Here is a 27895-nt window from a genome sequence, read left to right as displayed (position 1 = left end):
AATGGAAAAGCAGGATGTCAAAGCAGGATCTGACCCCAGGACAGTGAGAAAGGTAATGCAGCAATGCCAGGGAAGGAACCTTTGTGGATCATGGAGTTGTGGAGCCCAGCATGATATAAATAGCCCTGGGGATGGAGACAAGCTCTCCTGCCAGCTGGGAAAGCCACCTGTGGTGCAGAGAGGACCAATGTGTGCTACCAGAAGGGGATGCAGCAGGATCTTGTCTGGTAGGGAGTGAGGACTTCATTCAGCATCACCATTCACTCCGCATCTCTTATCAGCACTGTATCCTACACGAGTCTTTGAACTCATATGGGGAATGATATGCAAATTGTTGCGATTGTCCAAATATTGTGAGAAAGTATTTGCATGAAATGTTACACACGAAGCAGAAGCAACCTCGGTGGTTTACAAGAGGCTGAAGTCAACAGCTTCTCTAGGCTGGATTTTTAAATAGCACTATTCACTAAATGGTCATGCAAAAAAGGTGAGTGAGCGGGATGAGGTGAGCTGCAGTTCGAACGCTGCTGTTGAAGCCTGCAGCAGGTTTATGAGGAAGCTGCAGCTGCAGCTTTCTCTCCTGTGTGCACAGGCAGGATGCAGGGACTGCCTACAGTTAAGACCTGACTCTCTTAGCAGCTTTATTTATTTATTTATTTATTCATTCATTCATTTTTAACAGGTCTCCTTATTTAAACCCTGGGAATGCCTCTCTAACCCATCGTACAGAGGCAGGATTAAACCTGGACCATTTCTGACAGAGGTTTGTTCCTTGCTGCTTCACGCGAAGGGGACGGGATAACTTTCCTGAACAGCCCATCCCAAGGCCTTCCTAACCCTTAACCTGTTTCAAACCTCTGACCTGAATCTTCCTTGCTGCTGTTGAAGCCCGGTTTGGCTGCACAGAAAACAGCTGACCACTCTTTCCATTACAACATGTCAAAGACGGCTCCTTCCTCCCCCGCCCCCTGCCCGCCCCCAGGACTTCTCTTTTCTAGGCTAAACAGAGCCAGCAGCGTCTTCACTCCTTCCTCTTAGCACAGGATTTCGGTGTGTTCACCCCTGGTATTGTTTTCCTCTGGGCTTTTCTGCTCCAGGGCTTGGGAGGAGCTGTCGCCCCCTCGCATCCTGCACCCCCAGATGTGATCTGTGATGCTCTGCAACCCCCGGATATTTCCCTGCCATTCTGCTGCCTGGCTGGTTATTCCCCAGTTCTTCTACACACACCTCGTGTTGCTTTACATTTGCATTTGCTCTTGCTGAACTGCACCTTGCTGCTGCCAAACCATTTCTCCGGCACTCGAGGTCGTGCCCTCTGACCTCACATCGCCTGCACACCCCAAGATAATGGGATCCCTTCGGCAGGGTCTGCTGCTGTTCACGAGGGACCGATGCAGAACTGGGTGGCCCCTTCCTTCCCCTAAACTCTTCTCAGAGTTATCCCTGCTCTGTAGGTCTGCTGGCACGGCAGTGACTTAACCCTTGTAAGCTTTTCCAGTGGTGCTGATAACGATTTCACAGCTGCTGTGATTACGATCGAGAAACCTCAATGATCCCAGAGAGAAAGTCAGGGGATGCTATTCACCGAGTACATTTAGTCACCTAAATGAGGCTCAGGGATTAGGACGCTGGCTCCTGAGCTGCCCCCGCCAGCAGGGCACAGCCTGGGCTGGGACAGCAGGCTACCAGCTGGGATTCCTCCATCAGCCCCAGGCTGTCCATAAAAGCCCAGCTAAGGGCAGGCTGTGGCACAGCTCCAGACCTTCCTGCTGTGGATCAAACAGGATTTTCCTGCAGAAAAGTCGGGGCTAGCTTTGTGCAGACTGCCCAGCTCCCACCTGGACACCTGGCTTCCCGGTGCCATGCCCTGCCAACGCCGCCTGCTGTCACCCCTCGGCCGCTTGGGACTGCCAAATGCCGGAGGAGGGAATTCAGCTTATCTGCTGAATTTGGGGCAAGGACGTTTCTCCTTGAGGAAGGAGCTCCCTCCGTCCTGCCCTGAGCTACAACAGCTTGTAGAGCCCTTGCGGAGGGTTTGAAGGAGCCGCTGATGCCCGAAGGTGGTGGCCGGGTGCCGAGGCGGTCTGTGAGGTCTGCTCGGTGCGGGAGGAGCGTGGGTTTCCTCGGGACAGCGGGAATCCAACGGTCTGCTTCCTGGAAAGGAAGCGCCGTGTGGGGTTGCAGGGTTCAGAGGAAGTGTAGTGGTGTAGCGAGCAGATGGATGGTTCAATGGTTCAGCTGCCAGCCCCGAATTCACTGCCCCGCTCAGCCCTCTTCTCACCAGTGCCCTGCATTGCCTTTGGGGGCTGTGAGCTGCTCAGGTCATAGGGCCAAGGGTAGCGCAGCGGTGCCACAGGGTATTCTGAAGAGGGACACGGACACGGCTAAGGCTGAGCGGCCGTGACACTGGAGCCAGGCCAAGTGGCTTCCCCGAGCCACCAAGCCGGTAGCCAGCCCCACGTCCCTGTGCTGTCTGAGTGCCAGGGCTCGAAGGGGTGCCGGCAGTGCCCACACAAACCTGTGCTACGTGCCAAGTCTGCTCTCCTCTGTGTCACTGTGCTCAGTGCTGCCCCGAGGCTGCCAACCCGGAGCTCCCAACGCTTTGCCCTGATGACAAACGCATCTCAGGTGCCCTCGCTGATGTCCCACTGCGAACGCTGCTCACCACGTGAGGGGCACTCACACGGGGCTGTGAGGCACTGGCACAGGCTGCCCAGAGGAGCTGTGGCTGCCCCATCCCTGCAGGTGCTCAAGGCCAGGCTGGATGGGGCTTTGGGCAACCCGGGCTGCTGGGAGGTGTCCCTGCCCATGGCAGGGGGGTGGGACTGGGTGGGCTTTAAGGTCCCTTCCAGCCCAAACTGTTCTGTGCTTCTAAAGCGTGGGCTGCTGGGGCTGGAGGTGCAGCACCGGGCTGGGCAGCAGTTTGGGCTGCAGTATTCCTGGTCAGGAAGCAGAAGGAACTCCCACCAGTAAGTGGGAACTGGGAATTGCTGCTTCCTGCAGCGGTGAGTTACTGCTGTGCCAGAGCAGGGGAGGAATAAGGGGCCGTGCCCCAAGCTGGGTGCCCACAGCATGTTTCTATCTCCCCATAGTCCTGCCTTCTGCTGCCAGCTGTGATGGAAGGGGCTAGAGGAGAGCAGCAGGGAGCCAGACCTGTACACGACAGGCTTGTGGAGTACGGGCATGCTCATGCTGAGGTGTGGAGTGAGAATTATGCCTCAGGCTTAGCTGTTGGCCCCGCAGGGCCATTACAATCTACCAAAACCAGTCCAAACGTTCTTCCATCCCAAGCCTTTCTGCTTAGGTGGGCCTTGGTCACCGCACATACACAAGGCACTGGTGCCTGCTGAGGGTGCTGGTCTCCTCCTGGGACATGCTGGGGGTGGTGGGACGGGGCGGGTGGGCTGCAGGATGGGGAAGGTTCCCAGGGACTTCCCAAAGGGGCCGGGGTGGTGCCGGACCAGCCGGGGCACACCGCTCCTCAGGCCCCTGGAGTTTCTGGGGCTCCCGGCACCACCTCCTCCGCGCTGCCCTCCTTTGAGGGTCCCGCTTTCCCAGCCAGGGCCGGGGCTTTTCTTCCCTTTACATCTTTGCTGTTTGTCTCGGAGAAAACCCATCTCGCTGTTTTTCTACCGCTTGAAGGTGTTTTTCGGGGGTTTTTCAGGCTATTTTGAAGCTCGTTTTTCCCAGATGTGCTTTTTTTTTTTTTTTTTTTCTGCTTTTTTTTTTCTTCTTCTTCTTCTTCTGTAACTTTTCTTCTTCGCCTTAAAGTTTCCGGCCACGTGACTTTCAGCTTACATCCCCTAGGTTCTGAGAAACCACAGGAGGCCTGAGACCTAAAGGGAAGGTGCAGAGCTCTGAGCGGAGAGCAGAGAAAGTAGCAGAGCGCGGGGCAGGAGGACAGCGTGCCTCCGGGACGGGCTCACGCAGGGAGGCCAGCCAGCATCCCAGGGCAGGCAGAGGAGGACAGGGGGCAAAGCAAAGGGAGAAAGAGAGAAGCCGGGCACACCGTGAGCATAAAGGAAGCTGAAGAGGCCCTGGGAGCCAGAGACGGGAGCCATGCCCCACAGCTCCGACAGCAGCGACTCCAGCAGCTCCAGCCAGTCTCCCCCTCCCAGCAAGCAGGTGAGCAGGGAGCCTTCCCCAGCCCTCCCCTGCTGGCCTCCAGGGAGGGCAGGTGGCCCTGGGTGGCCGGGAGGAAGTGTACCAGCCCAGCATCTGCACCATGAGCCGTGCTGGGGCTTTCTAGGAACGGTGACGGGGAGAGCGGGATGCGGGGCTGAGCCGGGAGCAGCGCCTGCCAAGCAGAGAGGGAGCCCCGAGGGCTGGGGCTGAGTCAAGGGCAAGACGAGGGGGTGCCGGGACCCCTGGGCACCGTGGGCCCTGTGCTGGGTGCTGGGTGGGAGGCGGTGAGCAGGGTGCTGGTGCTTTGGGGAGTCCGGCCTCGCTGGAGCAGGTGGCTCCGGGGGACCTGCCTGCTTCCCCCTGCCCCGCACAGCGCTCAGGGACCGGGAAAAGCCCCGCTGCTAACAGAAATCCCATCGCCTTTCTGGCCCAGCTTTATTATAGAGATCATTTCCCGTCTGCCTAGGGCTGGCACCACCAGCACCTACCCCCGATTTTGCTCAGGAATCTCAGGGAGGATCAGAGCAGGGGATTTGGGGCGTGCAGCCCACGATGGGGATGCCTCCTGGTGGAGAAGGGGATGGAGCACAGAGGCTGCTAAGGACCGGGCTTGGTGCAGGGCTTGGGAGCTGCTGCATCTGAGGAGCTGGCAGGGCAACGAAGGCAAGGATAAAACGGTTAAGTTCAAAGAAGAGAAAAGATCTTGGGCGGGGTGGAGGGGGGAGAGGATGTGGACAGACTGATGGGCTGGGAAGATAACTTTTGTGGCTGAGTTTCGTAGTCCTGTGGGGGAGCAGTGATGTGAATGTTAGAGAGTCCACAAAAGAGGCAGTACCATATGAAAATAGAAGATGAAAGGGTCTGTGTGACGGTTTTAACTGTCAGGAGGCAGCAGCAGGACCAGATCTGAGCAGAGAAGGGAGCTGCACGGAGCTCGTGACCTGGCGCCGGGAAACCCAGCTCCCCTCTGCCCGAGGGGCTTTAGAGATGCTTCAGACACTGCCGAGGGGCTGAGAAAAGAGCAAGCACAGAGACAGGAGAGCTGCAGCAAAGGAGGGCTGGGGAAAAGGCAAAAGCTTGGAGCCTGCCTAGTTAAGCATGCAGTGTCTTAGGGAGCTGTGCCACACCGTAAGGGTCTGCAAAACCCTTAAAGGCTGAGGGAGAGGGGTGATGGGCAGGGGTTGGGATCTGATGGGATGGAAGGAGGAAAGCACAGGCTGAACCTCTGGTAAGGTGCTTTAGCCAAGGAGCTGGAAGGACTGCAGTGCTGTATCCCTGCAGGGAAACGGGGAACAAAGAGGTTTTGCGGGCAAGGAATTCAATTTGTCTCTCTTCTGGAGAGAGGTCCTTGCCCTGGTCCCTCAAGCCACATCCCGGGCAAGCCACATCTTGGTGAAGGGGCAGGGTCATCAAACAGCTGTGCCAGGACGGTTTGGGGATCAGCTCTGTCCCTCCTGGCATCTGGGATGCCAAGAGCATCACCTGTCCCTGGGGCAGGGCTTTAGCTCAGTGCTGGAGAGATGTGTCCCATGTCCCGTGCTTCAGCAATGTTATCTGCGGTGTCCCCTTCCCCACCTCCTGCCCAGCAGGAGCGGGGAGAGAACATCGCACTCATTTCCATGCCTCGTGTTTCCCTAGGACTCTTCCGATGACATGAGGAAAGTCCAGAGGAGGGAGAAGAACCGCATTGCTGCCCAGAAGAGCCGCCTGCGGCAGACCCAGAAAGCAGACACGCTGCACTTGGTGAGCGCTCCCGTCCTTCCCCGTCCCCGGCGCTGAGGGCTCACCCCGGGGACAACGTGCTTGCACCCTGGGGACCTGGAGAAGTGCTCAGTGGGGGCAGGGCAGGAACAGGGGGGCCAGGGCAGGATGTTGGTGGCAGTGCCATCGCTGAGAGCACACAGCCCCAGCGCGGGCAGGTTTTCTCCACCCAGATGCCCAGGCACAGTCCTCCTTCAGCAGGTCCAGAGCGAAATCCTCCTGTTCATCCACTAAACGTCATGGTGACTTGCTCTGTGTCACCAGTACCTTTCCCCCCATCCCCATGGGTGTCCTTGCTGGCAGACACAGGTCTGCTGCCAGGATTCATGCCTGGCAGGTCCTGTCGTCACCGCCCGTCAGAAAGGGGGATTGCCACCGAAGCCCTCAGTTTAGCAGGCGGTTTAGCATCAAGAACAAGACTGATCTCTCAGTCTGACATTACCAATTTCCTCTCCAAGCCTCTCCTGACAGGCTCAGGCAGAAGCTCTTCAAACGTGTGGGCTCGCCTGGGCTGGTGCTCCCTGGGTTTGTGCTTCATGCCGTCACTCACAGCAATGCCATGGTGCACAGGGACACCCCTCTGAGACGGTGGCACTTTGTGTCCCTTGCTATGGAGAGTGCTGCCCTGCAGAACCAAACGGGCTTTGCCCCTGATCTGTTTTCTGAGGCACCACACCGTGGAGATAGATAAATATTAATCAGTTTATAATATTGAAGATGTCCCTATGGCAGGACTCGCATCCCTTCCTACCTCTGAGCACTGTGCAGTGCCTGGGGGCTGTTCCTCTTGCCCAGCATGGATTTTCCCTGCTCTGGTTTCACTCTCCCTGTCCTGTTCTCCTCCTATGGTACCCTGGTGGCTCTTCCCAGCGTGAGGCTGCATTTCGGGAGGGATGGCCACTTCTTGCTGTGTGTGTGTGGGCGGTGTCAGAGCACAGGGGTGCTTTGTGTTCGTGTGCTTTGCATTTCGGTAGGCGCAATCCCATGCGTTTTGGGCCGTTGGTGAGCAGGATGCAGAACGTGCAGAGACCATCTGTGTCCCTGCCCAGGGCTTGGCTGCCCCTTCAAATGTGATAGGCTGGTCTTCAAAAAAACACCCTTTGACTTAGGAGTCTTTGTATTCCCCAAATCCCCATTTTTGGGACGGATTCTTGATAAGTTGGTCCTGAGCCTTTCCCTTTTCATCACGCCCTCAGTCCATGCTGGCAGTGGGTTTCCGATGGACATTTCACTGTTTCCTGAGCAGCTGCTGGTGCTGCTAGAGCAGGCACGGCTCTGGGCCGACTGTTAGGTCTGTCAGCAGCGATGGCTCTGGGAGACCGTGCCTGAGAGGGATGGAGGGAGAGCCTTTCCTCAGGGCTGGTGCTCTGTCCAAGGCCAAACTAGAGGTGGATTTGAACTCTTCCCTCAGGAAAATCCTGACTTGCTGTGCTCCATGAGCTGCTCTTCTCAGGGCAGACAACAAACCACTTTGTTAAGAGATGTTATTAGGTGCTCAGATGCCACCAATAGCACAGATTCCTACCTTTCCCAGGGGCAGGGACACAATGGCAGAAGCATTAGGACCGTGCCTCTCGGGTGCAGTCCTGCTCAGAAAAGCCTGGGCTGTGGAGGTGTCGCAGCATCTCCACCTGCCCCAGGGCTCCCAGCTTGTGCTTTGAGGGGAATGAGTCAGCGGGAGGCTGGCCCGCGGGTGATTCCCGTCAGCTCCCGCGTTTGACGTCAGTCACGATTTCCAAAGCATTTTGTCGCGGCCCGGAGATGCTCGTTTGGTGCTGCAGCCGCGTTTTACCCTCTGCATAGAGAGCACGCGCCTCCAAAAGCCAGCATGGTGGCTGGAGAGGTGACAGCTTCGCTTTGCCAGGGACCTGCTGCAGCTCTCCAGGGCCTCGGAGCCTTGGGTCCTGCTTTTGGTTGAATTCGTGGAGCCCAGCACCGAGTCCTCCCTATCTCCTTTGGTCCTGCCCAGGCTACCAGAGCCTGGGATGCTCCAGCCTGGAGCTGGCTCCTCTGTGCAGCAAAGGCTGTGATTTTCTCCTCAAGGCAGGGCCGAGCATCACCATCAGACCCTTTGTTGTTATCCTCATTAACAGCAGCAATACTTCGGTTCTTCTCAGGCCTCGGTTTCTCTTTTCTTCTGACTCAAGCGTCTCCCCCTCCTCCCCGCCGGGCCGCTGGTTTCCCCGGCTGCTAGCAGGAAGCAGTGAGTCTTTTCTTTCCAGGGCAATGACAGGTTTCCTGTGGCAGGTGGTTTTCTGGTTAAAGACGGCGGTTATTCAGCGCACCCTCCCCCCGGCCAGGCGGCCCGGGAAGCGGACGACGGCGTGCGTGTGCGTGAGAGGGAGCGAGAAAGCCTGGGCGGGCGCACACCCCAGTCACTTCTCGTAAGCTGGGGCCGGGGAGCGCGCCGGGGCCGCCAGCATCGCGCCCGCACCCGGCCGGCTGGAGGAGGGGGGTTTGCCCAGCCGCCGCTCGGGGCAGAATTTGCCGGAAACTTGTCATTTTGGAAACTGCTGGGCTGAGAGGTGCGGGGACGGGACCCCAGCTCCAGCACGGCCACCTCCTCCGCCCGCTCCCATCCTGCTGCAAGGAGGTGGGTCAGGGAGGGCTGCAGCTTGTGATGCTGTGGTGTGTCCTGATGTGGGGCAGCTCCTACAGACCCTACACACAATAACCAGGTACCACACTGCACCCCAGAGCCTCCCCACTCACACCTACAGCTGAGGAACCCCCCCTGTTTTTGTCTCCCCAGGAGAGCGAAGACCTGGAGAGGCAAAACGCGGCCCTGCGCCGGGAGATCCGGCAGCTGACGGAGGAGATGAAGCACTTCACCTCGGTGCTGAGCTCCCACGAACCGCTCTGCTCCATCCTGGCGTCGCCCCCGCCGCCACCCCCAGAGGTGCTTTACGCCACGCACTCCTTCCACCAGCCCCACATCAGCTCCCCGCGCTTCCAGCACTGAGCGGCCAAGAAGCAACCTCGTGGGGCTCGCTTTTCCATCCGGAGAGGGACAGACAGACAGACAGACGGCCCTTCTCACAGCGTGTATGTACTCTGAGTGACTTTGTCCAAGACTTGTTCCCCGTGCAGAAACGGCAGGGCCACCAGGAGGCATCTTCGGGCAGTTTCCAGCTTGGATCCTGGGAAGAGGAGCATTCGCAAAAGGGCACCAACCCCTTCCCCGGTGCTTGCTTGGGGACCCCGCGGGAGCGTGGGCACGGGCAGCCCCCGTGCGAGCTGCGGCGGGAGCAGTGGGAGCTCCGGGCAGAGGAACAGAAGCAGGGGCAGAGGGGAAGGTGGGGGGCCATAGAGTACCAGGGCAAAACTGGTTTATTTTTGTAAAATAAAGAATGAAAATGCTGCGCGCTTTGTTTTTCAACAGGCCCTGCGTGGCACGGTGGGAGCGGGGCGGTGGCAGGGGAGAGTGGGGAGTTCAGGGAACAGCCCCATGTCTGCTGATGTCTCATCTGCCTCATTTCTGAGCAGCAGGGACCTGTGGGGTGGCCTGGGGGCTGCAAAGCAGCACGGCTGGGAAGGAGCACGGCAGTAGGGATGGGGGCGGTGGCGCTGTGCTGGAGGGGATGGGGAAGCGGGGCCTCACCCTTTAGCGGGACCTCACTCCTGCTCTGGCTAGCAGCACCAGCCCCTGCATGAGGCTGAAGCCTCCTTGCCAGTGCAGGTCCTGTTGCTAATATTGGTTCAGGACTGCTGGCCTCGCCAAGGAGCATCAGCTGCCATTTTTTCAGGAAAAGGTACCAGAAGCAGGCTTTTAACTGAGGAACTGAGCTAAATGGCCTCAGTTTCTACATACCCTTCTTTCAGGCAAGGAGAAGGGGCATATTTCCAGGTGGGTTTAGACCCATCAGTCTAGCCCCGAGAGCAATCAGGAAAAGCCTTTAGTGTGCTGTGCTGTGCCTGTTTTCACCAGCGGGGTGGTAACAAAGCCATGTCGTGCCTGAGGGAGCCATCCTCAGGAGAGGTGCAGGAAGCACAGCCATTTCTCCTGCCGTGGCCTCTGAAGAGGTTTGAGAACCTCCTGCCTCCAGCTGGAGAGACAGCATGGGAAGCACCATGGCTGGGGACGCCTGGGTGGGTGTCAGCTCATCAGCCCGGCTGTCAGCACCCTACAGAAGCAGTGCTGGCACAGGGGAGATCATGCTGGGATGCTCTCACACAGGAGAGGGTGGTGGCAGCAGGGGTATAAGACACCCAGACTGCACCTACAGGCTCCATGTTTGAAAAAACAAAGCCTCAGGAGCCACTTCAGTGCCTTGCACCCCCTCTCTCTGCTAGATCTCACACCAGGAGGCTTCATGCCATCTATTCACGCAGCAGCCAGAGCTGCTGGTCTCCTGCATGGGCCTTGCTTGGAGCCACCCAGGCTACACAGGCCCTTTCCAAACTGCATTTCTCAGGGATTTGGACCTTTAAGCCTGGCAGTTATGACCATCCTGAGCTCTACAGGGGTTTACGAGGCTCCACTTCTTCTCCTTCAGCTTCCAGTGGGTTTGCTCCTGGATTTTTCCCTTGCTCTGGTGCACTTGTGCTTGCTGGGTGATGCAGAACCAGAGAAAAGAGCTCCTGCTGCCTCGCTTGGGGTTGCTGTGCAGGGCACCATAGGCTCTCCCTCCTCACTGGAGGGTGCAGCACAGCACCAGCAAAGCCTGCACTGACTTACGATGCAGCATCACTGACAACAATGTGAAACCACCATCCCTGCTGCCAGCCGTTGTGCTTTCCGTGGCTATTAGAGGCGAAGCTTGGTTTTAGCTGCAGATGGAGACGGTCCAAGGCTGATGCACAGGTACCACGCAGACACAAAGGCACTATTTTTGTTGCAGAGCTGTCAAGGTCTGAGATGCTGCAGGCTGGGTGGGGTTCTCTGAAATGCCCACAGAATTGCTAGACTACTCACTGGTAACGTCTCAGACTTCTTACTGCAACTCAGAACGAAAATAAGTGGTAAGTGGTGAGACTGGGAGACGGGTGTGCAACAACATCCTCCCCAGAACCTAAACAATAGTCCTGGCATCATCAGCCAGGGTGCCCTTCCCCTGCATGGCCGCGAGCTGGAAGGCCTCCAGGCAGCTCTGTGCTCGGCCGCTTCGGCCACGCACTCGGCATTGGCGCTAGGCCAAGCAACTTCCAATCTGACTTGTCTTTTCCCCGGTCTTCATCACAGGAGATGATTTACATGGTTCAAGCGGTTTTTGACCTCTCTACTCTTGCTGGTTATTCTTAGGTGTCTCAGAGGCTGTCTTGCTGTGTTGTGAGGAGTGGGTCCCCTAGGAGACAGGCCCGAGCACCCAAACACTGGGGACAGCACATCCGCTCAGGGCCACCGCGCTTTCTGCCAGTAGATGATAAAAAGGTTGCCCTGAGGCTATGCTGCACAAGCTGCTTGTTCAGGCAACGTGAGGAGATCCCATCACTGCTGTACCTCTGCTGCTTCTTGCTCCTCTTTCCCAGGCTCCTGGGCCCGAATAGTTTTGATCCCTGTCCTCCAGCATGGCCCTCACTGTTGTCACCAAATGGGCTGTTAACAAACTCAAATGAGGAGTGAAGGACAGGGTGGTGGCCCGGCAGGGCAGTCATCTTCCATTGCTTTGATTGCAATTCTCTTTGAATTTCATCTCAGCGGCATCTTGCACTTCTAAAGGGCCTTGGGAGCACTTCGTGGCCATGCCCAGCCTCCAGGGGCACGGTGCTGCTCCCGGGAAGGTGACATGGGCACAGAAATGGGGTGCCACTGGGCCTGTTCCCATCCAGGCAGGCTGCAGCCATGTGTCGGTGCCTTTCTGCTGCACCACGTTGTCCCTCATTTAGGTAAGAGCTCTCTCAAAGCAGCGATGAGAGCTTGCAGCAGGCAGAGAGGCTCCTTTTGAGTGGAGGAAGGCCAAGTGGAAAGATTGCTCTTTGCTGTCACAGCCTGCCGAAATGCTGCGTTTGTGCTGGCCTCTGCTGGGCACAGGCTGAGCTCTCACAGCCCAGAAACCTTTCTGGTTGCACTCCCGTATGGCACAGTGTCTCTGAGTTCAGCCTGGCTGATACCAGACCCCGTGGAAAAAATGGGGAGGATCAAGGTTAACGTGTGTGAAGGCTCCTGCTGAGAGACGGTCAGGTCCCGAGACATTTGGGGGCTGAGAGAGCAGGGAGGGCAGGGAGGAGGTGGCAGCCACTGTGGATGCCCTTCAAGCCTTAGCAAAAGCTGTCTCCAAATTTATGTACTGCCCAGTGTCTCCTCTGCAGCAGGACGAAACAGAGGCACAGAGCTGCTGACACAGCCAGAAGCTGCAGAGGGGAGCAGGAGGACACGAGAGCTGTGTTTTCCCTTATGTCCTTCACGGAACCTCGGTACCTCCCACAGACCACGGCGCTCAGGCGACTCCGCAGAAGGGCAGCAAGTCACGAAATACAGAAGGTGCACTCATTTTCTTCCTTTCCATCTCCCTGAAAAGCACGTACTCAGCACTTCACAAGGATTCAGGCTCAGCATTTCAGGGCTGCTTCTACAGTAAGATAAATAAAGATATGACACCCGGTGCTGACGTAAGCCTAATGTACCTCCCCAGCTGGGAAGCCCTGGGCACTATTTATGCCTGGTATTCCCTTTCTGCTTCATCCTCCCCAGCTCAGCTGCAGGTTCCTGATGCGCTCAGTGTCAAGGTAGGGAGAAACACAGCCAGCCCACGGGAAAGTACATTCCTCCTATTGTATAGGGCTGTTATGGTCCCAGCTGTCACCACTGTGATGTCCTCCCTCCAAATTTATGCAGGTCAATTTGTTCAGTTTTCTCTCTCAAGAGGAGAAAAAGGGATAATACACAAGTACAGCATGCAAGGAGCCAGAAGAGAAGTTGAGGCCTATGTCTTAATTTGGCAAAGGACAGACTGAGCACCCCTGCTGCCCACTTTGCTGTGGCTCCAGAGTATTTATACACTCCTTTTGCAAAGCCTGTCCCAGAAGTCACTTCTCCTAGTGCTGCCAGCCCACATCAGCAAGAGGATCATCTCCTGCATGCTGAACCGAAGCAACAGCCCACAAAAGAGACCCTCCCTCTGTCTCTTAGAATGAGCACAGTGTCCAAAGCAGCACTTGTACAAGAATACTGTCCGGGTGCTGATAGTTCAGAGTTCAAACAAGATCAGGAATCACTGCTGAGAACCAAATCAAAAGCTGGCAAGGAGAGAGAAAGCAAATGTGGTGCAAAATAGTGAGATTTTCTCCTAGAAAACAGCATGGTGCTTGTGTGGTCTGCGTCCTTGCTCTGCCGTGTTGTTGCCACCTTGTTTATTAATGCTCTGGATGGGATCTGAGCAGGGAAGCAGCAACATTTATATACATGAGGTTGTATCAAAATCAGGTTAATCATAAGGTTTATGAGGTTAATCAAAAGCCTACCAAACTAAGCCGTAGGCAATGCATATTTATTTCCTGCCAGAGCAGGGTCAGAAGCAGTGTGTTAAGGTTCCTACATAACATCATTTTTCTTGAAGCTGATATTGCAGATGCCAGCTGCTGAGACTCTTACCACTTCAGAGACATCCACGCAGAACAAGGGGCGTTCCTCCCAGCCCCTGCACCAATTCTTTACTCTCTCCTGAGCCCCAGTGATGGTACCCTGGTGCCCAGTACTTGTCCTGGGTTTCTCCTTTTTGCTGAAGTGAGAGTGGGAGGAAGAGGAGGAACATGCCTGAGTTCGGTACTGAGCCACATACATTTCCAGCACTCTTTAATTACGAATTCATTAATGCCAGCTGCAAGCATTAGGAGATGAAAACCTTTTTTTGTGTCATTGGCATGAACTGGTATGACTCACTGAGATCGAGGCTGGAGGATGCTGAGTAAGAAGGGTTTATATACTTCGAGAATTTGGCATTTGGGGTTAATCTGTGACCCTGATCAGGACTGGGGATGTAAATCTAGACTGTGGCTGAGTTTTGAGTCTAGCTGGCTCTTTTTTCACTTCTTTTATTCTGCACTGAGCAGAGAGGTGTTCATGCTCCATGTGCGTGCCTGGTGCACAGCAGAGAAGGGAGGTGGTTTTGCTCCAACGACAGAGCCAACAGAGACCGTGCGTGGCTGTCTCCACGGCCTTTCGCAGGAAAAAGCTGAGAGCTGGGCTTAGAAGCTGAAGCAGCACAGCCACACTAACCACAGCTGCACGCTTTTGGATGAGAGATGGTTCTCATCCAGCCAGATCTGAGCACGGGGCAGAGCAAGTTGGTATCTGTCTGCAGAAGGCCATGCAGAGGTACCGTAACCGTCCTGTGTCTCAAGGGGTGTGTGCTAACCAACAACCGGCACATCTGAGGAACCAGAGCTCTAAGGGCTCTTCCACCCTGTACACTCCTCTTTTGCCTTTTTCTTGCTGCAGCAAGGCAGATGTGAATATTAGCACACCAGTTTTGCAGTCCCATGTACTCTTTGCAGCTCAAGCCTGTGCGATTCCTCCATACAACACCACACCCGAGCTGGACCTGAGCATCTGAGGCTGGGTGCTCAGAGTCATTCCCTGACCAGCTGTGGTGGTTCTGAGGCCTGCAGTCTCCCTAGGTGATATTCCAGGTTGTGCACCCACGCCATCCTGCTTTGTGTAGGGGAAATTTTTGCATAATTTTGAATGTTGCAGGGCCTGTGCGCTGCACTTGTAAATGTAGCCCTTCGTCACTGTGTCCCCAGATCTCTACACAAGGAAAATAAGAGGAAAGACTTGTAAAGGTTTAAGGTATCCAAATAATCGTCTATTTAACCCACGGCAACACACCAAGCCACTGGACTTGTAAGCTGTGTGCTGGCTCCCACTTTCTGAAGGCCGGTGGGATGCAGAAAGCCACAGGTGCCAGCAGAGGGCTCGCAGCCTTCCCTGCTCTGGCCTGGAACAAGGGTTTGGGCTCGGATCCTGCTGCAGGGGCTGGAGGCATGAGTGGTGGCTTCTGAAGACCTCCACTAAAGCACTTGGGGCGCTGGACCCAGTGGCGGTGTTGTCCTTCCTGGTGGGACTGCTGCAGCACTGTGGTTACGAACACACCCCTCTATCTGCAATTTCTAAGGTCAGGAGCTAAAACGCCTTCAAAATGTTTCCCCAGCCACTGTCCTTATCAGCCTAAACCCATGTGCAGCCCAGCTTTCTCCCTCTTTCCTTTCTTCTGATAAAGTCACTGAGTTTTAATGTCTAACTTACCTGTGGCAGCCACCCCTGACACAGACCTCGCAATCTTCCCTGTTGTGAAAGGGGAGGTCTTCCGACATTGTTTCTAGACCTTAATCCCATCAGTCAAAAACGCGATAAGGCCACCTAAGGGCTGTGCTAACTAAACCTTTCAAGTGCAATGATAAGAGTTAAGAGGCACAAATCACTGCTGTGAATTTGAGAGCGAGGGACATCCTCGGATCCTGTGAGTGCACACACTTCCCGTTCGGAGGCCCAAGCTTCCTTTGAAGTCTCTGCAGGATCTGCGTGGTTGGAAGATCCGGTAGATCCCTGAGCACCCACTTTTCCTCTGGTAACATTCACCTTTTGGCCACCTACTCCTTGGGCCTCTGACCCAATGTGGGAGGGAAAAGGCATCACAGAATCACTCTCCTGAACAAGTTTCTAAGGTGCTTTCCTCACACTTTCCAAGCCAACTCCCACCACCCGTTCAACGTCCTTGCCTGTCACTAAGACCTGTTCTCATCCACCAGAAATCAGAAAGCTGTGTTATCACAGCCAACATCATCCCTAGACTTGTCTTTTGGATGACCTTTGAGAAAACCAAGCTCATTCCAAGGCATATTCTTCACCCCTTCCAGAACATAAGCTGCGTATCCTCACTGGTCACGAAGGCACAACGTATTCCAAGAGTGTCAGAAGCTGGCTTTTCCTGAGGTCAGTAAGGAAGGCAGAGATGTTAGGCTCTATCTGATGGCCTAATAAGTTACATTTAATTTGGGACCTGCCTCTGGTTTAGTGCCTTCCAACCTTCACAGATACTTTTGGCTACAGAAATCTGCAACCTCTGTTAGTACTCGTGCCAACCTCGCTACACAGGAGATTTCCCTCAAGCTTTAAAATCCACTTCAAGGGGTTGTCCTGAAATATAAATAATTCTTCATGGCTAAGAAATTTTTATATAAAGAGGCTGTGATTGGGGAAATCCAAAGGCAGCTGCTGTGCTGCTTCTAGAAGAGAGAGAGGCTTATCTGAGTAGAAACAGATGCGGCAATGAAGAGGGGAAGAAATGCAAAGCATAGGAGTTTTATTTTTGTCCAGAAATTGGCGAATGATATAAAGGGGTGATTGAAGAGTTCATAAAGCCAGAAACAAAACCAAGCAGCCCTGAAACCAGAGGAGAGGAGTTCTGGGAAGTGTGGGCCTATGTATATGAATGATACTCGACTGAATTGACTGTGGGGGATTCAGGGCTGCTTGGCTTGACAGGCTCCAGTCACCAGGGTCTGAGCGCGGCCTTCATGCTTCTGCTTTCAGCTGTTATTTTCAGTAGGGGCTGTGTTTTAGTCATTCTTAATTTACTCTTTGACTTTGCTGGTTGGACTCAGACAGTGGTTTGCTGTGAGCAGAAGGCTTCCTACTTGGCAGGCTCTGCTCCGCTATAAACTTTTTGGTGGCAATTGGTAAAACTGAGGAGTTTAGGGAGAAATTTAGGAGCTGAAGATGGGACTAGGAGGCAACTCAGGATGGCAGACTGCTTCTGACTCTACTTTGGAATAGGGAGGACCAAAGTGTATTAAGTGTATTACTTATTCCCCTCATATATCTAAAGATTTTTCTGCACGTGCCCTTTTTCTTCCTTTAGCCATGTGAAGAAATATATCTGCCCTCAATGTTTTCCTAATGCATACCAGTATCAAAACTTTTTTTTTTTTTTTTTTAAATTACACTCTTTTTTACTTTTTCTTTTTCCCTCTCTTTTGTGTGACCCAAGCCCGCAAACAATGCTCAGTCCTGGATGGTCACTGATTTCTTCCTTTCTGCTGCCAAGAGCTCTTTTTCTACAGATTTCCATACGGGACACAACTCCGTTATTCTGGGTTATTCCTGGTTTACAAATTAGAGATGCCAAGGACCGTGATAACACTTTCAGTTCTGGACAGCTAAAGCTACAGTCCTGAAGTTGTATGACCTGCATACAAAATGTAAGTGATGTTTAAATTGGTCTTGAACAACACAAAAATAATGTCTTGCCATCTGCAAATTGTGCTCCCCCCTCTGCTTTCAGGATTATTAACAAACGACACTCCTCTGAGCAAATGCAGTTTGTCATGCTAAAATTGTCTGTTTATTTCTATTCTCGATCTTTCTTTTTCGACCAATGATATTCATAACCTCTGGGTAACTTTGATTTCTTTATGATATTGTGGGGAATCTTGTAGAGATCTTTTAAGATTTGATGAACCTAAAAGATAAATTTCTGTACTATTTTATTCTCACAGTTCTCAGACTAAATAGCTATTGGGCCATGACAGTTCTTTTCCATTTCACCTCTGCTCTCTGTGCCACTATCACTCATCACATTCCTGATAAATTTATATTATCAGGAGAACAAATTCCTCTGTCATTTCTGTTTTCTCAGCCCAGAACTTGGAGAAAATCTGGATGCCTAACCTAACAATAAATGGAACTGAAAACCTCTTTTCTGGCTCTTGCTTCTAAATTTGTCTTTCCTGGTTATTATTTAAAAAGCCGATGTTATTGTATGTTGTAGCAATACCATGAGCTCCCCAGGTGAGGCTGGAGGCTCACTGGCAAAGCCATGGGCAGATGACCTGGAGGAGCAGAACAGGATGGTTTGCAGCTCTGCTCAGTGGTGCTTTCAGCAGACTACACAGCAGGGGTTGCACTTGCTTCCAGCTGTGCTTTCTGGCCACTCCTGTGAGTAAGAAAACCCACAGGTGACAAGATATGACCTTTGTGAGGATACGCAGCAAGAGCCACTTAAGATGACTTTTGCTCTCCTTGGAATTCGTTTGTCCAAAGCTTCTCTTCTTTTGATTGCATAGCAGGTAACGATAAAAAGGCACCAAAGCTGAGCATCTGCCTTAGATCCTGGCAACAGTCAGGTGGATAAGGTGGAGGATGGCGCCAGTACCTTCTATAGTGGTCCACAAAGTAAATACAAGCCAAAGAAACATCACTCTTTCATCTCTGGCCTAAGATTTTGTTTCAGATTTTGTTTATGACGTCCTAAAGACAGGTCATCACTCACATATTTTCAAGTGAACTTTGAGCTTCTCGTTTAACGCTGGAAGGGAGCTGAACAACACCAGCGTGCAATCACGTCCACGTTTTAACGCTTATGCTGAGCAATCTTTATACAATTCAGATAACAATGTTAATTGAAAGAATTACAGATTGTAAGTGATCTCTAGGCAGTAATCTGCCATGGTGACATGTTCCTAAAGCAATTGGAAAACACAAGCTGACTCACTGACTGAGAGTTCCCTGTGAGGATGAAAACAAACATCACTTCTGTCTGCTTTGCTTCAGTCGAACTGAAATGCTTTAATTCTGACTTCACTGCGTGTTTCGTTTCATAGTGTGCCCCAGCATAAAAACTCACTGAAAGCCAACTCAAGTGAAAAACAAAAATGCTTCCTTCTCCAGATATTCTCCAGATACCCACCGCGGCATTTCAGACTGGGTCAGAGGCTGCACACACCCCCACAGTGTTGTCCCTGACCAAAATTCTGGGCCAATCCACAGCCTTTTTGTGACTCCTGTTTATCTGTCTGCTGCAGCCTGTCTTGCACCAGGGATTAGAAAGCACGCCAATACCCTCCCTTGTGCCCTCGGACATTGTGTCCCTGCCCAGTGCTTATCTGTGGGCTCTGGCGGGGGCCTTGGGCAGCCGGCTTGGTGCGGGGATGTGTCCCCACGGTCTGCATTGAGGGCATGGGCTGCCTGGTGCTTTCGATTTGCAGAGGGGCACCTTGGTGTTTGGGGGGGGGATCTTTTGTTTCTGCTCTGAGGTGAGCAGTGCTGAGGGCTGAACACCCTGACTGAGGGCTGAACAGCACAGATGAGGGCTGAATAAGAGGACTGAGGGCTGAACACTCTAACTGAGGGCTGAACACCACAGAAGAGGGCTGAACACCAGGGCTGAGGGCTGAACAACAGGACTGAGGGCTGATTACCAGGGCTGGGGGCTGAACACCCTGACTGGGGGCTGAACACCACAGATGAGGGCTGAACACCAGGGCTGAGGGCTGAACAACAGGACTGGGGGCTGAACAACAGGACTGGGGGTTGAACACCACAGATGAGGGCAGAACACCCCAGCTGAGGGCTGAACACACCCCGGCTGAGGGCTGAACACTTCCCCATCGCTCAGCCTGCCCCCGCAGCAGCGTGCCACAGCGCCGGGGAAGGTGCTACGATTTCTGGGCGCAGGCCCCGGGGCTGGAGCACACAGCACGGCGGCCACCCCCTGGGGACCACCCGAGGCCAGAGGCAGCCCCCGTGGCCCTGTCAGCGCCCCTCCACACGGCGCTCCCCGCGGCCCAGGGGCGGCGCGTTGCGGCGGGCGGGGCGGGAGGGCCGGGCCGGGCCGGGGGCGGTGGCAGGGGCCGGGGCTTGGCGGCAGGGCGGCCGGGCGAGGTTCCCCGGCCAGGTGCTCGGCCCAGCGGCCGGAGCTGGCTGCGGGGAGCCGAGCGGGGCCGGCATGGTGCGGCAGGAGAGCCTCCAGGAGCCGGCGGAGCCCGGCGGGGACGAGCGGGGGCCGGGGGTGGCCGGGGAGGTGCGGGTGTCCCGGCGGCGCTGGGTTGTGCTGCTGCTCTTCAGCAGCTATTCCCTGTGCAATGCCTTCCAGTGGATCCAGTACGGCAGCATCAGCAACGTCTTCATGCGCTTCTACGGCGTCAGCGCCTTCGCCATCGACTGGCTGTCCATGTGCTACATGCTCACCTACATCCCGCTGCTCTTCCCCGTCGCCTGGCTGCTGGACAGGAGGGGTCTGCGCCTCATCGCCCTCACCGGCTCGGCCCTCAACGCCCTGGGTGCCTGGGTGAAGCTGGGCAGCCTGCGGCCGCCCCTCTTCCCTGTCACGGTGCTGGGGCAGGTCATCTGCTCCCTGGCGCAGGTCTTCATCCTGGGCATGCCCTCGTGCATCGCCTCCGTCTGGTTCGGCTCGCGCGAGGTCTCCACCGCCTGCTCCATCGCTGTCTTTGGGAACCAGGTACGGGGTGGGTGCTGCCCAGGTGGGGCTGGGTGACACCTGGAGGGACCAGGGAGTGCCAAGGGGCCAAGCGACAAGCTGAGGAGGAGATACACAGGGCCTCGGTGTGCTCCCTCCTGGAGGGATGGAGCCAGGGGAAGAGGCAACTGGACAAAGCTTCCCTCAGAGCCTGTATGGGGAGGGACACAGCTTGAATTTGGCTGTGGGGTGGATGCAGTGGCCAAGGTGAGTGGGATCTGGGTCTACGAAGTTGGAGGCGGTACAAGGTCTGGCATCAAGCAGTGCTGGGCCTTGAAGTCTTCCCCGTTTCCCTCCTGCTCCCCTGTCTGTGAGTCTCTGCTCCAGCGGTGTGGTGGGGTAGCAGAGGGATGGAGTGGAGAGGGAAGCGTGGTGCTGAGAAACATGCTGTCAGCCGAGTGTCCAGCAAATCTCAGGGCTGCGGTTGCATTGGGATTGGGATTTGACAGGGCAATATCCTATTCCTGCTGGCTACTAGTTGGGGTGAAGGAGAATAGCTGCTGCCTCCTTGTGTCTGGGCCCAGGGGAAAAGGCCTTTAACCAACTTTTCTCCCTTAAAAAAAAAAAAAGGAACGGAGTCTCCACAGTTGTTGTGAAATGAAGCGAATCTTCCACCAGGCTAGGAGGAGGTAAGGCCTCTGAGCACACTTGTATAAAGGCAGGTCAGGGAGGCCAGTGGCTCACGCTTGCTCAAGCTGTAACATGCTTTTCTGGTAGCTAGCTGGTGCTTGGAGGAGATAATTTTTTCACAGTTTTGAAAGGATCAGGGAAATAACCTGCTGACCCTTGCATTGGAACACCCACTGATCCCTGCTGCGTGAAGCAGATAGACTAACGCTGATGCAGCACAGAGTAAGAGAAGTGAGGCCAGCTCTGTGACATTGACATGAGGAAGAGGGAAGTATTTTGGCATTAGCAGCTTAGCTAGACCCGTGCCTCCAACTTCCAACACTTGATGTAATCCCTTCCATGTGACTGCACACTTCCCTCAGCTGACTCTGGTTTGGGCTGTGGGTGGACACCATTCAGATTTTGGTGTTTTTTTTGCCATTTGGGTAGTTTGTAAAGCATGATTCTTCCTACAGCACACAAAATTATCAGCAAGATTCAAGGTCTCCTTTCCCCAAGATCCTGCCTTTCTGTACTGATTAGAAATACTGCTGTAGCAAAAAGAGGTGAATGCTCAGAGATAACATTTGAGGAACTGACATTTGTGGAACTGTGTTAGGCAGACTCTGGCTTACAGCTTTTGGAAAGAGAAATCATGCTCACCTTTCTCTGAGTGAATCTAAACTTTCCTCTTTCACTTTCCTCTTACCACCCAAGCTAGTGGGCTGTTTTTTATGTGTTTTAAATGAATCTTTAGAGTGGAAGGCATTTAACTTGGCATGAACACTGCTGATTTAGGAGTAAATAAGTAACTGAGCATTTCACTGTCAGACTTTTCCTTTTTTTTATTCAGGTGGAATTACTCAATAGTGTGCATAAGAAATCCAAACAATGAGGTGTTCAGCCCGTGCTATGTGCGTAGGTAGTATCTTCATCTCCCTGAAAGGGGTGGGTTAGTCTAACAATTGTGAAAGGCAAACTTTGGTTAGACGTTTGGTTCTCCACACTGCTCTGGGGGTTGAACTGACATTGCAGTTAGGCCACGGGTCAGTACATAACCCTTGCTTTGTAAGCCCAGACTTTCGTTTTAGAGAATCAGGGAGACAAGAAATGGCAATGACTAAAGGCAGCGTGTACTCCATAGCAAAGACCTATTCATTTCATTCCCTTAATCAAGGGTCCTGATGTGCATAATTACGGTGAGTTAAAAGTAGCTATTTTGCTGAGGTTGACCAGGGGGAAGAAATAGAAGCTTCCTTTTTTTTTCTGAGTCTGTAGTTAAAGAGTATGTTTTAGGGAGTGACAGTGAAGGGCACAATATGGTGGGTTTGTAATTTCAGTATGGCAAATTATTCCCTCTGGTCATTCACTTACAACTGTGTGGTTTTCTTTTCAGAGCCGTGTTACTTCATTACAGTCCAAGTTAAAGATCCTCAAGGTAGACATCTCTGACATGGTTATTTATCAAGTGCCAAGCACTAAGATCCCTATCTGGCAGAAGTACCAGCAGCTACATGGGTGAGCAGAGCAGTTTGACTGCCTCTTTGTTTGATACACCTGCATCTTTATGGTCCTGTCCACCTTAAACTGCACTCAGCAGTGCTGTCCTGAGGGGAGCTCTGCTGCTCTGCTCATCCGTGACTGCTGGGCTGATGTCTGCTCAGGACACAGAGACTGCTTGCTGTGTGACAGTAACCTTCAGGTTCAAGCTCAGCTCTCAATAGTAAATTATTGAAATGCCAGGTGGTGTGTTAAATATCTTTAAAAAAAATAAATAAAAATCCTCTTAGATAATATCAGATTCTCCTCACGCTTTTCTGGTCATGGTGCGTTGGCTGTGGTATCACAGTGCAAAGAAGAATTAGACAGAGCACTCTCACAGTCTCTTTATTTACCCATTTCTCGTATACATTACATTGTACTTCTTCCTATTTTAACAGAGAAATGCACGAGTTGTTGTATTCTTTTTCCTTGTCCCTGCAAGTTCGTATATGGGTTGGTATAGAATGGGATTTACTTGTAAATTGGATACTTTGACACGAGATCGTTAATGTCATTAAAATATTACTATCAGCTTATTGATTTAAAAGACCAAGAAAATCTACATTGGCATCTTTCTTCAGGCCGAAGTTCTAGGATAAGGAAATAGAAGTGATGCCTTTCAGCTGTGTTTTAATTTGTGAGGAATTTGACTGATAAGCATCAGAAATGCAGCTGTGAGTGGTGGTGGGTCTTCTACATCATCATCAGTGTCACCTGTGGAGGAATGTGGTGCTGGACATCTGCATTAGTCCTGTGCACAAAGGTTGGGTGGGAGGGAGTGGTATGCATCAGGGCTGTGCTGTTTCCAGCAGATGGGCTTCTGAGTTCCACCTCAGAGGGAGATTGTCCCGTCATTTTTGTCTGGTAGTAAGACTGCAGGTGAAAAATACTCTTCTGAGATGCTAGCATTTGCAGGAGCGTGGGTTAGCTGGAGCAGCTGGCCTTGTCCCTTTCTTTAAAATAATTGCTTTGCTGCCTTTTGGGGGTGAGGAAGCATGGTGCTGTGGCCTGATGGCACTAATCTCTGCTGTGGTGGGGATGTTTAAGTAATGAGGTGAATTCTTGTGACTATTTGAGATATATGAGCTGGAGCCAGCTGGACAGGTCCTGGAATTCTTCAGCTCTCTGCATCAGTTCCTGTGGCATGTACTGGACTGCCATGCTTGGGCAATGCTTGTTCAGGTTTCTTGGTGTTAAGAGCACTGTGTTAACTGTGTTCTACTGGAGCAATGAAAGACATTTGTGTTTGTGACTTTGTATTGCTCTGCCACCAGCACTTTTTTTTTTTTTGTTTGTGTTGATTTTGATTAAAACAAACTTCTCCCTGGTTCTCTCCATTCTGAGGGACTTGGGGTAAGGATTCAGGCTGTTGGATGATTTTTCTGCTGTAATTTTGATGCTTCATGTTTTAGCAGGAGTTGATAGAAGTTGTTGATAGACTAGGAGGAAAGGAAACTTCAATTTTATGCTTGTCTCTGCCTGTGGGGGGGGAAAAATGATGCAACAGCTTACTAATCTCCGGGTGGGGTCTGTCCTTGTTCAGATGGAGCTGGGATGCCTCTGTGACTTAGGTGATTTAGGACTTCTGTTAAAGAAACAGCCTGAGGCGGAGATTTGAGGTGCTATCTGCATAGTGCTGGGAGCGTTAGTGTAGCAGTAATGAGGTGATGGCTTTTGAAGTAGGTAAAGCGGATGATAAAGCATGAATGAAATGTTCTCTCTCTTCTGGTAGGTTCTTTTCTTGTGTTTTGAAATGAGGGAAAGAATCTGCAGGAGGTGGTGTGGGGTGAGTGTCTGGGAGCAATCAGGTCTGCGACATCTGAGTGGCCATTGCTTTTGTGCTGTTTGTCTCCTCGCTAACCCTCTTCTGTGCTGTTTGCCCTTCAGGTAAGGCAGCCTCTGAAAGTCCAAGAAGCGTTGTGGAAATGGAGCATGTCCAGTGGGATTCATCTCTTCAAGCAGACTTCTTTTTAGAGCTCATTTGCTCTTCCCTCCCTGATCATATCTTCTGATGAGATCTGATCCCCATTAGAAATAGGGATGGGGGTAGTCAGCCTCACATGCCTCCGTAGTCTGGCCCTACGTCTCCTGGGGTTTTAGCTCTTAGGACAGAGAAGATTTTACTGAGGAGTCAGTAGTGGCAATAGTTAGAGGTGATATTTTCCCGCCCTGGCTCCTTTCCCTTCCTGCAAAGAAGGGCAGGGTGGATTTGGCCATGGGGATCACAAGGAGCACTATGTGGGCAGCTCCCCGAGATCCTGGATGTGGCTCAATGTGCTGACCAAACAGCGACGTGGCTATCCCAGGAATGCCTGAGCTTCTATAAAGGGCACAGGAACCTGAAATTATCTTTCTGCTCATTTCATCTGGTGCTCCCTCCCCAGCCACACGCCAAAAGCAGCACACCCTTTTCCCTCACAGAAGGGGACAACTTTTGGGTTTTGCTGAGTTGAACTAGCATGGGAGTTAAATGAATGACAGCAGTGTTTTTGCTGGGAGGGGCTGCCCTATGGCACCCTAAGTACTTGCCCTGCAGGATCCCTGGAGGCTGGCTCTGTTATGTGACTGTAATAGGTCCTTGACCCAAGTGTCATCCCGGCTGAGTACTTCAGCAGCTGCTGAGGTTGCTGTTGGAGCCCAAACCCCTCTTCTGCTTTACTGTCTCTTATCTGCTGCTGCTGTTTTGCTGCGTTGCATTTCTTCCCCAGTAAACCGGGCGAAGGTGTGTTCAGTGCTGAGAGGCCCCAAATGATTTGCCTGGAGAAGTGGTCTTCGTTATCTGGCATTGTATCGCGTTAAACGGTATGAGGAGATGATGCCACAGAAGAAGTACAATGAGGAAGGAGTTTACTTTGCTTCCGGAAGAGCTTTGGTTGTGCAAGTGCAGTTTGAAGAAATAACTTCTCTCTCATATCAGTGTGAATGGATTTAAAAAAAAGCCTAAGCTCTATCTTATCTCTTCGTGAGGGCTGGATTACATTTTTTCCTCTCGCCACTTGGGTCCTTTCTGCTTCTTAAAACACTGCAGAAAAGGTGACTAAACGGTGGTATGCAAACATTTAAGTACATTGATTTCAGTGGGCCCTTATGCCACTGACAGAAATACTGAAATCCATGGAAGAAGCATATTCTGGGCAGCAATGCAAATAAAAATATACTGGGTAGGAAGTGGCAGCTGCTGCTTTGCACAGATCTTTTGCCATGTATGTTTGGTTCTACTGTAGCCCTTTTGCACAAAGGCAGCTGGGACCTGTGCTATTAGCAAGGGGCTGGGAAGCTGGTGTGCAGTAGGAGTCACAGGGTGTGGAAGGGGGTGGCTGTCTGCTCTCTGCAGGTTATGACCCTGTAATTCCCTTATCGCAAAGGAGAAATATCGTGGTTACAGCATGGGAGACACCTGCAGTTAAGAAAGGAGGAAATGCTACAGGGCAGAGCTGTGACACATGGACGTGAGTAACAGGAGAAGCTGTGGTGCCCAGGACTTTGGAACACGTGCCTCTTCTGAGGGGTTCCCAGGGTGAGTGAATGTAGTGAAGATCCTGGTCCCATGTATTTTATTGCCTTGGCAGAACTGTCCGGTGTCTGTACCGAGCGGGGGTCAAAGTCCCCCTCCCAGATGTGTGAGAGCAATGTACAGGAAGGGGAGCCCTTCTGTTCACTTTCCTAAGGGTTCTCCTGCCATAACGAGATGTGGTGTCCAGATCCAACAGACTGTGCTGCTTCTTCCTCCTCTTGCCAGTTAAACACGTGTCCCTTTGCCACTACCAGTTACATTCTGCACCTCTGCACTGGTTGGTACCAGAAGATCACTAATGTGGGTTTTGCAGCATCCTGACCTGGTCTCATCTCTTGCTGGACTCCTTAAAATGATTCAAGTGTCACTTGTTTTCTTCCAAGCATGGTACTGCTCTTGGCTTTGTAGAGGATTCCTCATCTCCTTGGTCGCTGTGGATGTCGAGGATTAGAAGGGTAGAACAGCTCCAGTGGTGTGTTGACAAAGGCAACAAGCTCTCTTTGCTGAAAGCAGGTGAAGCCCTTGGTTATTTTCTTCACCATGAAGCAATTCTTTGGAAAGGTGCAGTACATGAGGACATGGGAGCATCTGGCCTAGGTCAGGCAGCTCTGGGGCAGTCAGTGGTCCCTGGTAAGTGCTATGGAAAAGAGAGAGGAGGATCCGCTCTGTTTTCACTAACCCAAAAAAAGTCTCAGTTTGGGAAAGTGCCTTCCCGCATTCCTGATTTGGGTGTTTTGGTAAGGGACCAGAGCTAACGGTTTGGTGTGTTTGTGTGTGAGTAGCGTGGGTTTTCTGTTGTCTCGTTCTTCTCAATGTTTGGATGAATCCCATCTGGTCCTGACACCTCATAGAACAAACTGCAATAAACTGAATAAAGCCTACCACTGATAGCACTTCAGACTTTTTGCCATATTAAGAGGTTCTATCGAGGTGGAAGCTTCCCCAAAAAATCACGTAGTGAGTGCTGATGCAAGAGTTCATCTAGTTCTCCCTGTCTCAGATGTTTTCCTTCCATGGTGATCATCTTTTGGCTGTCCAGACTTCCTGGCAGGCTTCCTGATTGTGCAGCGTATGAAGTTTTTAATTAGTTTGTCAAGCTGTTCCTCAGTCTTTTTTGGCCTAATTATGGTTTGACTTTAGTTTGGTCCAGCTTGCTGTCTCCTCTTTTTCTTGCTTGAAGAAATGAAGCACAGCTTTTGAGGTGTGTGGTGTTTTTTTTTTTTTTCCTTCTTTGCTCTTTAACCGTGATTGCTTTTATTTCTTCTGTTCTAGAAGTGTTGATAACGTTCTGTACGCTTACTCTGAGCCCCTGATGTGGTGTCTCAGTGTCTCTGTGCAGTCTCAATGCCACCTGCAAGCGGTTAGTTCCTTTGTCTTTAGAATTGCCTTTCAAGAAGCTTTCCTTCTAGACAGTTCCCTCTTGCAAGTTAAAATTGCCGTGGTGGTTTGGAGCTGTTTCCACCCCCCAGCTCGTGGCTGCAAGGAAGCTGAATGTGAGTGCAGTGCAGAACCGTCTGCTAATATTGGTTGTGGGCACGCTGTGCTGCCCTAGGCCTGAATCATGAATTGTGCCTCTTAGAGGCTGTCTTCACAAGAGGGTTTTCATGGAACCTAAAAACGCAGCCTCTGCATCATCCCTCTCATGACACTTACATAGCCTGCAAGGGCATTGTCACAATTTCTCTGTGTTGTATTTTTTTTTTTTGCCTTTGCAGCATGTCTCTTTCTGCCTTTTAACACTTTAATTGACCTTCCTGGTGTGGTGGTCTCTTCTGTCAATGTTCCTGCTTGCTTGGGGATTTTATTGGGCTTCTGTATTCCTGTTGCTGACTCTTAGTTTTCTTTAAGGTGGAGACCCGCTCCTGCATCGATCGTTCATTTACAGTTTCTATGCTGAATCTGCACTGATTATCATTCTTTGGCAGACTCTTTGTATACAATCAAATAAATCAGACATCCCATTGTCCGTTTCAAGACCTTGGGTACATATATACCATCGTACTTGCCACTTGCTCTCAATTTTATCAACTGTTTTGGTGGATGGTTGAATATGAAGTCAGTGTTAGGACTGCAGCTTGATAAAATTCAGGTAGGAAATAGATTCTTTCCACTGTTTGTTTCTCAGCCTTTGGACTCTGCTGTGGTTGTA

At 52.3% G+C, this 27895-nt stretch overlaps 2 protein-coding genes across 15 annotated transcripts in view; both read left to right on the top strand.

Annotated features, from left to right (window-relative positions):
• The first annotated feature begins 124 nt into the window (after nt 1-124).
• BATF (basic leucine zipper ATF-like transcription factor) lies at nt 125-9246 on the top strand. 3 transcript variants are annotated; one of them, XM_038179957.2, is made up of 5 exons: nt 125-227; nt 683-763; nt 3808-4125; nt 5764-5868; nt 8639-9246. In XM_038179957.2, the coding sequence occupies exons 3-5, from the start codon at nt 4060-4062 to the stop codon at nt 8846-8848; spliced, it is 381 nt and encodes a 126-aa protein (XP_038035885.1). In that variant the 5' UTR covers nt 125-227; nt 683-763; nt 3808-4059; the 3' UTR covers nt 8849-9246. The 3 variants fall into 3 exon arrangements, with proteins under 3 accessions (XP_038035885.1, XP_071894547.1, XP_071894546.1); XM_072038446.1 differs by having other exon boundaries at nt 133-487; XM_072038445.1 differs by lacking the exons at nt 125-227; nt 683-763 and adding an exon at nt 3180-3197.
• Nucleotides 9247-19269: 10023 nt separating this feature from the next.
• The window catches only part of FLVCR2 (FLVCR choline and putative heme transporter 2), a 34208-nt gene continuing 25582 nt past the window's right edge, over nt 19270-27895 (top strand). Inside the window, exons 1-3 of one of the 12 annotated variants that reach the window (XM_027458487.3) lie at nt 23029-23111; nt 23965-24018; nt 24120-25749. Coding sequence is in view for 9 of the 12 variants with exons in the window: in XM_027458482.3 (XP_027314283.1) it covers nt 19551-20063; nt 22087-22128 (555 nt within the window). In the remaining 3 variants the exon portion in view is untranslated. Of the gene's footprint in view, nt 20064-22086; nt 22129-22931; nt 23112-23167; nt 23415-23964; nt 24019-24119; nt 25750-27895 lie in introns of those variants that run through there. The other 11 variants (XM_027458488.3, XM_027458482.3, XM_027458481.3 and 8 more) reach the window with 11 other exon arrangements.

The sequence above is a fragment of the Anas platyrhynchos genome, chromosome 5, assembly GCF_047663525.1.
Source record: "Anas platyrhynchos isolate ZD024472 breed Pekin duck chromosome 5, IASCAAS_PekinDuck_T2T, whole genome shotgun sequence".
Taxonomy (NCBI): domain Eukaryota; kingdom Metazoa; phylum Chordata; class Aves; order Anseriformes; family Anatidae; genus Anas; species Anas platyrhynchos.
Note: the sequence above shows the minus strand (reverse complement) of the source record. Positions and strands in the feature narration are given on the sequence as shown.